This window comes from Pantherophis guttatus, chromosome 5 (assembly GCF_059756535.1).
Source record: "Pantherophis guttatus breed Tessera chromosome 5, ASM5975653v1, whole genome shotgun sequence".
NCBI classification, from domain to species: Eukaryota; Metazoa; Chordata; class Lepidosauria; order Squamata; family Colubridae; genus Pantherophis; species Pantherophis guttatus.
This window is the reverse complement of record NC_142067.1, coordinates 18,863,407-18,876,193: the sequence shown is the minus strand read 5'-3', so window position 1 is coordinate 18,876,193 and position 12,787 is coordinate 18,863,407. Positions and strand designations below refer to the sequence as shown.

General features: G+C 36.7%; 1 protein-coding gene across 5 annotated transcripts in view; it reads right to left on the bottom strand.

Annotated features, from left to right (window-relative positions):
* GRIA4 (glutamate ionotropic receptor AMPA type subunit 4) overlaps positions 1–12,787 on the bottom strand; it is a 281,742-nt gene that overhangs the window by 40,954 nt on the left and 228,001 nt on the right. For all 5 annotated transcript variants that reach the window (XR_015734379.1, XM_087894635.1, XM_060686217.2 and 2 more), the window contains exons 10-12: positions 10,441–10,647; positions 5,677–6,047; positions 1,257–1,455 (exon numbers count right to left, since the gene is read on the bottom strand). Coding sequence is in view for 4 of the 5 variants with exons in the window: in XM_087894635.1 (XP_087750761.1) it covers positions 1,257–1,455; positions 5,677–6,047; positions 10,441–10,647 (777 nt within the window). In the remaining variant the exon portion in view is untranslated. The remainder of the gene's footprint in view (positions 1–1,256; positions 1,456–5,676; positions 6,048–10,440; positions 10,648–12,787) is intronic.

Genomic DNA, 12,787 nt, shown 5'->3' with positions numbered 1-12,787 from the left:
TGCAAATCCTGGCATACAAAGGGATTTCCATGATTAGTGTCAGTATGTATTCAAAGGGAAACATTCCACTTTCCTTATTCTTACCTGAAATATTTATTTATTTTTAATGGTTCTAATTTAAATACAAGTAATTCTGGATCCAACATATTGCTTAGCACATCTCAAACAGTTTCAGTGAACCATATCCAGTTCATATTTCGGACAGACAGCCAAGAATACAAGTGACAACAGATACTACTGTTTATAAAGTTCTATGTCTCCTTGATAACAGTGAGATTTACAGCATAGCATTATAGATTTCTATTCAGAAATACTTCACTTGCGTTTAAAGACTGCAGCAAATGATGAATGTTTTGTTTGTCTGTGTCCAGCATTTAATGTCAATGAGTGAATACAGCTAAAGTAAAATATGTTTAGAGCATATCTGAAAAGACGTTAATGCATGTTTATATCAGTGGGACCTAGAAGCAGTGGTGGGATTCAGCCAGTTCGCCTCTATTCGGGAGAACCAGTTGTTAACTTTCTAAGCAGTTTGGAGAACCGGTTGTTGGAAGAAATCTTATTTTGTTTTTTTCCACTTTACAGGGCTAATCCTGTAAGGAAGGCAGGAAGGAAACATTCTGGTGTTTTTTCTAACCTAATCTTTATTGCCCTGCTTGCAGAAACTGCCTCTCTGGTTAACCCTTATTACATTGTAACAGCTAAGGCAAAGTGCCCATTGACGTGAGTGATGTCGAGTAGGCCACACCCACATGGTCACATAACCACCGAGCCACGCCTACCCAGCTGGCCAATAGGGCAGAGAACCGGTTGTTAAATTATTTGAATCCCACCACTGCCTAGAAGTACTTAACATTGTTTCCCAGCTGCTGGAAGATATTTTTTATATCTTATAACATAGCAAACAAAATTGATAATGATCAAACTGCTGGAAACATATCCTATGTATTTTCAATGTAGCTACTTTCTCTCATCCGGTATCTGCACGTAGCAAAACTGCATAGATTTTCATCAAAGCCTGCCACAGAATAAAACAAAAACCAACCTGAAATATACCTTACAACCACAAAAAGCCTATCAAAGCCCTCCAATGGAGCAGTTCTTGTTTTTGATTTTTAAACAACTTGAATAACTTGAACTGGAATAACTTCAATATTGCATTGGCCACAGAAGCAAAACAGATTAGGTGTAATGGAACACAGTACCGGCCGCACACTGGATGGAGAAATTGAATTTCAGGAAGCATACCAACTTACTCTGAAGAATTCTTTTGTTGAACCAGAGTCTAGAGTCCCATATGCAATTTCTGTTTGTTTTGCGAGGTCTTCTGCACTTTCTATGGGTGAAACCATCCGCTCAACAGTCAAGAAAGCAGCAAGGTTAGCGGTATACGATGAAATTATGATTAGCGTGAAGAACCACCAGACGCCTCCAACTATGCGACCTGAGAGGGACCTAAATAGGAATAAGATATGTGTATTTTCCTAGAAGGTGCAGCAAAACAAATTATTACAGGAAATGTATTCATCAAACAACAATCATCGTGAGTGTCACATAATAAGGTCGTTGTTCTGTTTAATAAAATTTCTCTTTATTATCTGAGTCACACTTCAGCATGTAGCAACGACAGCGTGGGGAATGAAGAAAAATCTAATATACTCTGAATAAAAGTTTAATTTATCTCTTACAAGGAGGAGCTGCTTGCTACAGGAGCTAATGGAATGATTTCCAAGCTAAGTACTGAGAAATCACCTTGGGTATTTATCAATTAGAACATTAATAATACCATAATAATACTATACTATATTATATTATATTATTAATATAGTATATTATTATTACTATACTATAGTATTACTATACTATACTATAGTATTACTATAGGTAAAGGTAAAGGTTCCCCTCACTCATATGTGGTAGTCGTTCTCGACTGTAGGGGGCGATGCTCATCTCCGTTTCAAAGCCAGTACTGTCCGAAGATGTCTCAGTGGTCTTGTGGCCGGCATGACTAAACGCCAAAGGCGCACGGAAAGCTGTTACCTTCCCACCAAAAGTGGTTCCCATTTTTCTACTTGTATTTTTTAGGTGCTTTCGAACTGCTATGTTGGCAGAAGCTGGGACAAGTAACGGGAGCTCACCCCATTACACGGCACTAGGGATTCAAACCACTGAACTGCTGACCTTTCGATCGACAAACTCAGAGTCTTAGCCACTGAGCCACCGCATCCCTCTAAGTATTACTATACTATACTATACTATACTATACTATACTATACTATACTATAATACTATACTAGTATTACTATAGTATGCTATAGTATAGTATTACTATACTGTACTACTTTAGTAAACAGTTTCTCACTATTATTTCTCATATTAGTACTAAGTACTAAGATTTGCTTTCCCACAAAAAAATTGAATATATGGCAAAAATGAGATCTCAAATGTTTGGGTTTGATTATGTTTAATGTTCTTCCTAAGACTCCCTACTGGTAATATTTCAGGGAAGGGACCTGGAGCCTACCCACCCTATCTGATCTAGTGGGATGGACAGATAACCTCAGGGAGCGATGAATAGCCTATTCCTGTGCCTTGTAGGGCTTTAACTGTAATAACCAGGACCTTGCACCCAGAGGTTTAACTCATGCAACAGGGGTGAAATGTGTACAAAGCTAGGGGGTGCTAACACTGCATGCACTGGTTTACTTCTAGGTGGTCTTCAAGGGCAGACCCATGTAGAGAGTTTTGCAGTAACCCAAAACACAGTCACTCATGCCTTGGAAGTGACCAAGGCATGAATGACTGTGAACAAGGTCTCATGAAATGCTGGGTACAGTTGATGGGAACTGTCAAGACATTTTAGCAGAATGGGGTTGTCTATCATTTATCTGTGTACAAGTATGAACAGACTGCTAATTTTTTTTTTTTTAATTTTGATTTATATGCCACCCTTCTCCGGAGACTCAGGGCGGCTTACAAGGTGTTAAGCAATAGCCTTCATACTTTTGTATATTTTATACAAAGTCAGCTTATTGCCCCCACAAACTGGGTCCTCATTTTACCTACCTTAGAAAGGATGGAAGGCTGAGTCAACCTTGAGCCTGGTGAGAATTGAACTCGCAGTAATTGCAGGCAGCTGGAAGCTAAATACTACCTTTAACAATAGCATTAGTCTGCTGCACCACTCAGGCTAATGAAATGATTCCTTATAGACTTGCCTCCTTATAAAAAATAGTCGACTAGCACAAAATCTTAAACTTTGCATCCAATCTCCTCTCCCCAACGAAGCACTATTCTGGATTGATTTTGTAATTTAAAACAATATTGTTTTTTGACAATATAGACCAGCTACTGGATGAAATTTGGTCAGACACTTCATATATTCCTGCCCTGCTAGTCTCAAGATGGGCAACATGGAAAACTTCAAGAGTATTTCAAATATATGAGGGAAATCAGCTAAGGGAGAACAGAATATGAATAAGATACAGGAAGATGAACTCACAAGATTAGGAATTATTAAAATAGTATCTATAAGATATAAACCATCCTTTTACTTTGAACTTTTTCATATCTCTTTCTCTTGGTGAGAAGGATATTAAAGAATGGCTGAAAACTATAAAAATGTCTTTCAGGAGAAATAAATTAACCCATTGCCAAGATAACCAGGTTGATACGGATGATGAAAATGTCCATGATAGGGAATATTAGTCTGATTGTCACAGTAAAAAGTTCTGTACCATTTTTTCTGTTGTATTCAGAGTAAGGGCTCTACTTCCCTTCAAAGTGGTGCCTTCAATGATTATGAGTTGTTCTGGGGCCCACTTATCGTCATACCATTGACCATTTGACTACAGTTGATCTCATTTTGTAAAAGTAATGGAACACGAAGTGCATAGGTGGTTAGTTTTTGGTGGGAGAATCCCCCTCCATTGATTTTCATATCATAGTAAAGGTAAAGCTTCCCCTCACACATATGTGCTAGTCATTGCTGACTCTAGGCGGTGGTGCTGATCTCCGTTTCAAAGCTGAAGAGCCAGCGCTGTCCGAAGATGTCTCAGTGGTCATGTGGCCAGCATGACTAAATGCCAAAGGTGCACGGAACCCTGTTACCTTCCCACAAAAGATGGTCCCTATTTTTCTACTTGCATTTTTTATGTGCTTTCGAACTGCTAGGTTGGCAGAAGCTGGGACAAGTAACAGGAGCTCACCCTGTTACGTGGCACTAGGGATTTGAACTGCTGAACTGCCAACCTTTCGATCGACAAGCTCAGTGTCTTAGCCACTGCTTCCCTTTCATAGTAGTGAACTCCAAAATTAATTTTTGTTTATATTTTACAGAGATACAAACAGGGAAGATAAAACAAAGCAAAATATCTATTTGGCCGTGCTGGCGAGTTTCTAAATTAAGATTGATTAAAAAAAATAAACCTTGTTCATTGAAAATTATTTGTGATTGCCATTGACTTAGTTACTCTGTGTGAGCAAGGATCTTGGCCAAAAATATCAAAATCATTTGCGTTCTAACCTATTTTGCCTTATGTAGCATAATCCTATACACTACATAATACACTGTAGTGCATAATACACTACAGAATGTGGTTATTTGAACAAAAGTTAGAAACTGATGTATGAATAAGGAAAATAAGTTCTGTCTAACCAATGTTCCACTAATTTTAGAAGGATTTCAGTTAAATTAACATTAACTTAAGGACTTAACTTAGTTTCTGATGGGACCTAAGTCTACTTCCATCTTTAATTAAACCACACAAAAAGATTTTCAAGGGACTACAGTTTATACATATAAACCCAGGGGTGTTGTGGGGAAAATAGGAGGATGGAGGTATATTAGGTATGTTCACCGCTTTGAGTTATTTGTAAAAGTAACAAAGTGGGGATACAAGTACATAAATAAAATATTTTAATTCAGCAATTTATGTCCTACCCAGTGCATCGCTCACATGAGTACTTTAATTCAAAATACCAAAAGAGAAATTGCATAATGGAACTAAAACACAATTTGAGAATACTGTGAATGTATTTCCAAATTACCTTCAAATAATATAGAAACTTCTACCTTTATCACTGACATTAAGGGGTCTGTATCAGTGATTTTAGGGATACACGTTATCTCCAGAATACACAATTTACTACATGCTTGTGAGAAAACATTAAATATTATGAGATCTAGTGAAAAAGGGTTCTTTGTTGTGAGGCACCTAAACTGAGACAAAGCATCATATTACACACACACACAATTTTTTTAAAAAAAATCTAAAATATAAATGCAACCTTACAAAATGGAATATTCCTTTTTCTTTTCATTTTCTTACAATTATAACTTGGGCATTTTTTCCAAACATCTTTTGCAACAGTTCTAGCCCCCAAATTGAGAACTGTTATCCTTGCTCTAAGCTATGAATTTTACAAATAAAGAAGAAAAAAAAAGAAGATCCAAGAATTAGTAATCTATGGAAAGGCAATAATAGCTTGATACATCGAACTGGAAAATAAGACAATTACAACTTCACAAACAAAAGAGATAAGAAACTAAGGATAGTATCATAAAAAAAATGCCTGTGCTTATACATATGGGGTATATATTATGACTATGCTTAACCTTACTCTATCCTCAAGGATAAAATGCAAACTTAGAAGCAATTTTAGCATTATACCAACCTGGGTGAAATATCACATCCTTGCTGCATAAAGGCACCCAGGGAAAACCAAAGACTGTTGAAGATGCCAAATTCATTAGGAGGTTGATCACTGGGTCCTTCTCTACCATCCTCCGGCTCTTCTGTATGCCATTCATATGGACTAAACCTGCTCACCAAGAATAGGACAACACTGACTCCAATGTAGGCAAAGACTATGCACATCCAAATTTCATAGGCCAAGGGGTCCAGGAAGGAAAAAACTCCCGGTTTAGATTTCTGGGGCTTCTTGATCATAATGGATATGCCAAGGCTCATAAAGGGCTTAGAAAAATCGATGACCTCCTCACGCACCAAAGTGATGGTCAGAGGTGCAACTGCAATCTCTGCTTTCTGTAAAAAGAAAAGGAGAACCCAAACAAATAGAGATTAGGGAAACAATAAGACACTGTACTTTGCAACAAGTGGATGATACAGGTTTTCATCCATCAACAACTGGGGTGTCAAACTTGCGTCGTCATGGCGTTGCCATAGCGTGACTTTTTTTCCCTTCGCTAAACCGGGAGTGGGTGTTGCCAACGCATGACGCATCAGGCCCATGAGTTTGACACCCCTGATCTAAAATGAATGGCTAACATAGAGGCTAATGGCAAAAATATGGTGCTGGAGACACTGTAATGGAATTAAGGAATGGACATTTGGAAGGAAAAAGTGGTAGTGCATTAGGAAGAATTCTAGAGAGAGATAAACACTCATTTTCAGTTAATTAAGAGGTGTGTATAATTATACTCTACTTAAAGATAGGGGCATAGCTAATGTAAATCCAGACAGCCTTGTATCCTGAAACATACATTATGCTATATTATATTAGGTAAAACCATCCTTCTTCAATGTAGAAAACCCTATACTACATAGGTAGATCAACAAGAAGACAGTGGAAAGCCAATCAGATACTTGATTTATATACAGTAGATCAGTAAAACCAATTTACAGTGGATCTCCTTGATTGCTGGTAAAGGATTTCTTTTGCTCAGCCTAGGTATCCAAACACATCTTTAAAGACAAGAATCAAGCAACCTACCAGACTTTTCTGAAGACATATGCTCTTCGAAAATCTATAGTTTTTCTATATAATGTATGAATTTATCAGGCTTCTTGCTGGACACAGCAGTTTAATATTGTGAGAAGAGTGTATGAAATATGGTAAATAGTTCCAAATTGAACCCTTTGTATTTCTAAATGAGGCATGCTACCTGAATCCCATGTTTGATCCTATGTTTGGTGCCCCTTTTGAGAAGTAGTCTTCTGTAGCCTTTTCTGCTTATGTTCCATTGGGCATTTGAAATGCCAAACAATAAACTCAGGAATTTATGCATGCATACAGATTAAAGAAGGACTCACCGCTCCATCCCAACTCAAAAAATCAATTCAGTTTTACCAGCATAGCTTTAAAAAAAAAAATCTTGGAAAATTTGAAGTGATTTTGCCGAGTTCTCAAAAGTGCTGATAAAATCCAGTTCTCTCCTTAGCTTTCTAATCATAGGTAGGGAAACCTATTCATTTGATCAATTAACTTCAAATCTGGAAACTATTTTTGCCTGCAATGAAAATATCATTTCTGCCAAGTAAAAGTGGCTTTCAGTGACATTGTTTTCAGAGTTAGTTGGGCAGATGAGATGTTCAGTCCACTTCCAAGCTTAGCTTCAAGTGCCAACATCCAAAGCCACATTTTTTTTAAAAAAAAGACTTTTAAAAATCTTTCTTTCACCTATCCCTAATGCAGAGCTTTGCTCTACCATTGTGTCTATCTTGAACAAAAAAAAGTGACTCAGGTATGGATTTAGTATATTCCCTACCTCTGTGGATATTGTGCATATTATCACTGCTTATTCTAACATTAATAAAACATTCTTGGCTATGCTCAGTTTGTAGCTCAATGCAATATAGCAATCCTCCCTGAAAGGCTTTCCTATAGTCTACATCAGGGGTGTCAAACTCGATTTCATTGAGGGATGCATCAGGGTTGTGTTTGAACTTGGGGGACCGGGGTGGGCATTGTTGGGGTGGGTGTGGCCAGGGTAGGCATGACCAGCTGAATGTCACTTGTTGAGGCTCCGTTTTTGGCTACAATGGCCTCCTGCAGCCCTCTGCTAGTGAAAACAGAGCCGGGGGGGGGTCGCAGAGGCACCACGGGACAGTCTTTCATTGTTTCTAAGGCAGCCCTGCGGGCCAGTTCTAAGCACCCCGCGGGCTAGATCCGGCCCGTGGGCCTTGAGTTTGACAACCCTGGTCTACATTAAGCAACTACAAGTTAAACTTACATGTGAACATGAATCTCGGAATCATAATAAGTAATAGTATACAGTACATCTATTATTACATGTTTATATCTAAAAAGAAGTCTAATGTGAAACAGAGCAGATGGTAAATATAATCACATAATCCACTATACTTCTGCTTTCTGACATATTACTCTAAGAAAGGTTGGTCCAATGCAGCAGTAATTATTTGAACTTTACATCGGAATCTGTCCCAGACTATGACAGAAATGGACAGTGACCACTTATTCATTATCTGATGAACAGAGAACATTCCTCTGCAGCAAGTTGAATATTTAATTGCATTTGACTGCTAAAGCTTTTCAGAACATCTGCGGGATGTAAGCTAATGTCTTTCATTACTAGAAAGGGTTTTACTAAATCATCTCCAAAAATTGTACCATTGTGTAGCTAATATTTTGGTCATTAAAATGTAGAAAGAAAGAACAGATGTACCCTATCTCTGCGGGCTGTGCTTCATTTTAAAATTATCTGACAACGAAATGCAACTTGCATTGGAATTATTGAAATCTTAGAAGTACAATAGATAAAGATGATGAAAACTGCATTAAAATACAGCTAATCTTGCAAATTAAATTAGTTCTAGTAAGGAGTTTTTACCAGAGCAACATATTAAAAAGACAGCTACAAAGCTCTTGACATCCTCTCTTCTTCTCTAAATTTACTTATCAAAATCCCTTCAGCATAAATAGTTGCAAGAAGTTTTTTTTTTAATTCAAGAAGCTTCACTGTTTCAACTAAGCCTCATTGTCTTCAATAGAGCCTCCTCCTTAATCCACTTGAATTAGATTAAAAATCTCAATCTTGCCTAGGAGCAAACTATCTTTGATCCAGGGGACATACTTCTGAGATATGTTGGCTTGTGCTACGTGCAGAACTAAACTGACAATTTATTTCAATGAAATTAAAATATAATACTCTTCTGATGCTTTAGAAAAGATGGGTTTTTTTTTAGTTCATCGGTCAATTCAAAAGTGTAAAAATAACCAGTTGACCGGTTAACCTGAAATATTTCTATTCCTATCTTCACTTAGGATAGAAAATTTTGTCATCTGCTTGGGAAAGAGATCATAAATAAAATAAATAATAAAATTAACATCTAGAACAATCCAGAGCTTTCTACAAAAATGGCAGTCTTGTAATACTGCACAAACTGTTGAAATCAAAAAGAAGACCTAAAAAAAATATGCCATATAAATATGTCTATTGATCAGATATATATGATTTAAGGTGAGTTTTTCCTTGCAGTTTCTCAAGAAGCATTCAGAATAATCTTAACTGATGAAGATGCCTTCCTGAAATGAAGAGGAAATGAAATCAAACTTTTCTTTCACTGTTCACTTTTTCTGCTTCTGTTTTGACCTCTGGGGTGTCCTTCCCAGTTCTAATTTGGAAATACTGGGGATAGAAATAGCTTTTACATGAAAATCCTCTACCACTGAATACCAATGCAGAAGGGCTGGGGACAGGGTGGACACAGCAGTGATAGTAAACTCATCAATCTCCTTCTGCTATATTAAGGGCCAATGCACATTTCTGATGAGTACTTTCATACTCCAATAATTCCCTTGTATAATCAAAATACATTTCCATCTTCTCTAAGTGACAAAAAAAAGAGGGAACTGTCTGGGAATTTTTACATTTACTAGTTCAAATGTTCTGACAAATGACCCATCAAAGGGAAATTGTTTTAATGTATCTTCCAGCACAAAAATGCAATTTTCTCTCCAACTCGAGCGTTTCGTGAACATACATGAAGGGTTTACAAAAGAAGCAATGGTGTTGCAATCTGCCTTCATGTCCTTTTCTCTCATATTTGAAGAATTTATAAAAAATTGTGAAATTAATCGTTATTAATTTTTAATAAATGTTAAGTGTTGTGTACCATCATTTGCTGGGGTTAGATTTGCAAACCATTTTACCAGGCAACCAATGTCTTGCAAGTATGCCAATGTGGTTGTTGCTTGTATCCTTATGATTTATATTGATATTGTTTCTTGATGGCTTATTTGTACCCTATGACTATCATTAAGTGTTGTACCTTATGATTCTTGACGAATGTATCTTTTCTTTTATGTACACTGAGAGCATATGCACCAAGACAAATTCCTTATGTGTCCAATCATACTTGGCCAATAAAAATTCTATTCTATTCTATTCTATGTGTGACAATATCACTGGAAGGGAGGATAAATATATTTTAACATTTTTTCAGACTCAATTTTGGGGTTTTAACTGCTACTTTTGTTCTTACTAACCCCTTTCCCCCTTTAAAACGCCTTTTCTTATTTAACAGGCCATAGAAAGTCACTTTGGTTGTCAAATTGCAGTAGCATGACCTCAGGGTTCATGATTGGTCATGAATGGGCTGCAACAGCCTGCATATTATAGTTATAGTTGCACTGTTGATAATTTTAAGCTAAAACCTGCATCAAAAGAATGCTTACCCCATATACAAGCTCTCCCACCATCCCGTTCCAGATTTTTGTCTGTGGATCCCTTGCTCCGTATTTTCCATCAGGGACAATAGCAATTTTATACTTGATGCCAATATGCTTTGCAATTTCTGATGCCAGGTCTACACAGTAACCTTCATACTTCTCATTCCCTTCAAACAATTCTCTGTTTTTTTTCCACATAACATATGGGGCTTCCTACAACAAAAGAATGAAAACTGTGAAAGAGGAACAGGTACTGTACCAAACAAACATGTTCACCATTCAGGTTCAAACAAAGACTCATTGTTCACCATCAGTTACAGAACATGTTGTTTTGTCAGGTTTTTCACCCTGAAAGATTATAACAAATATTACTGAACAGGTATTTATCACAAAACAGAACGAGAAATCCACAGCAGATCTGTGGATTCAATGAATTTCTACTGTAATATTAAAAGCAATCGTAATTGTTGTGCATACATGCATGAATCATACTGTACATATCCAATTAAAATCAAATTCTACTGCTTGAAAGTCTACACTGTTCATGCTCCAAATATGAGGAGACAATTAGTCTTCATTAATTATATTTTGTATATTATGTAACTATACAATTATTGTCAATATTGTATTTACTAATCCAAACAAATTAGCTAATAGTCTTAAGTAATTCCTCATGCTAAAAAACTTGCATATAAAATATCTTTTGTGAGATATCAGCACACGTGCCAATGATCTTGCAATGTAATTAATATGCTTAAAATATTTTAAAAATATTTTTAAGGTTTGTTCCTTAGGACATGGATGAAAACTAAAACAAATAAACAATATCCCTGATTAAAGTGATGCTGGCTTAATTCATCAACTATTCATTAGTTAATTAGAGCAAGTTAAACCTAGTTATAAATTAGATATGATCTAGAAATTGAAATACTACTTTGAGATCTGTGATGTGTCTCTGCCCTCTGTCAATCTATCGTAGTAACTTCAAAATTAATCAGATCAATCAACAGAGTATTTTTTTTCCTCCAGCATTTCTTAATTTGTTCTCTTTGAACTCTTTTCCAATGTTTAATTTCACTGCTAATTTTCATATAGTTGCAAGACTATTGCAACTTGTTCCATTTTACTGCAAATAGTAAGAGCAAACACAGAAATGATTGGTAGCACTCAAGCATTTTGTATTCTACCATTTTTTAGTTTATCCAAACACTTCATGCAGTAGCAGGCCCATGTTATTAACAAGATATTTAATATTTAGGGGTTTCTATGTGGTGTCAGTGCTCTCTTCCTCTCTCCCAACGATCAAGACACTTTTTGCCAATAGTTACTTTAAGTCACATTTCAGTTTTTTTCCTCATCTACTGTCATTTGAGTTAAATTGTGGCAAATTAGAAGGCAAACACATTTTCTGAGAATGGCGATTGCTTCCCTTTGCTCCATCTTTTAAAGCTTTGACATTATGATCAAATAGCTCACGTAATAATATACAGACAAAGGGACAATCAATTAGATATTTACTATACTGCAGGGGTGTCAAACTCGATTTAATTGAGGGTTGCATCAGGGTTGTTTTTGATCTCGGGGGCCAGGAGTGCGCGTGGCCAGAGTGGGAATGGCCAGCTCAACGTCATTCATGTCGGAGGTGCCTGTGGTGGCTTGAGCTCTCTGCCAGTGAAAATGGGCTCCTGAGCTCCGTTTTAGCCTGCAATGGCCTCACAACCATCTCCAAGCAAAAAGGGAGCTCTGCTTTTGCTGGCAGAAGCATCGCGGGCCAGTCCTGGGTGGCCCTATGGACCAGATCTAAGCACCCTGTAGGCCGGATCCAGCCCCTGAGTTTGACACCCCTGCTATATTGGTATCTAGGAGCTACTAGGAAGGCAGGGAAATATTATTTCTGTAATAAATAATGAAGGTAAGAGGACTGAGTTATGTAACTCAGTAATATTCATAATTTTGATGAAAACATTTTTTCTGGTATCTGGATGTTCCTTGTAAGTAAAGGAGAACTACTAATGAGGAAATTAATATTGTCACTGAAAGACATTAGCTATCTCTTGGTAATTTTCTGAAGTAGGACGTAATTTCCTATAGTGAGAGAAGTTTGGCCCCAAGAATTAAGTATGTTTCCCTAGAACATTTTTTCAGAATTTTTCTGCAATTTGCAATTATTCCTTAATGGTCAAGACAACAGTGAATGTGTTTCTATTCAGATTCAGGATCCTTTGAAGAAAGAGGAACAGAGGAGCAACGATCCTTTGGAAATGATCTTAACAGTTTGTTATTCAGTAATTATTTCAGTTTTTTTTAAAAAAATACAATTCATAAGATGTTTGGAATATTGTCATTTTAAAAG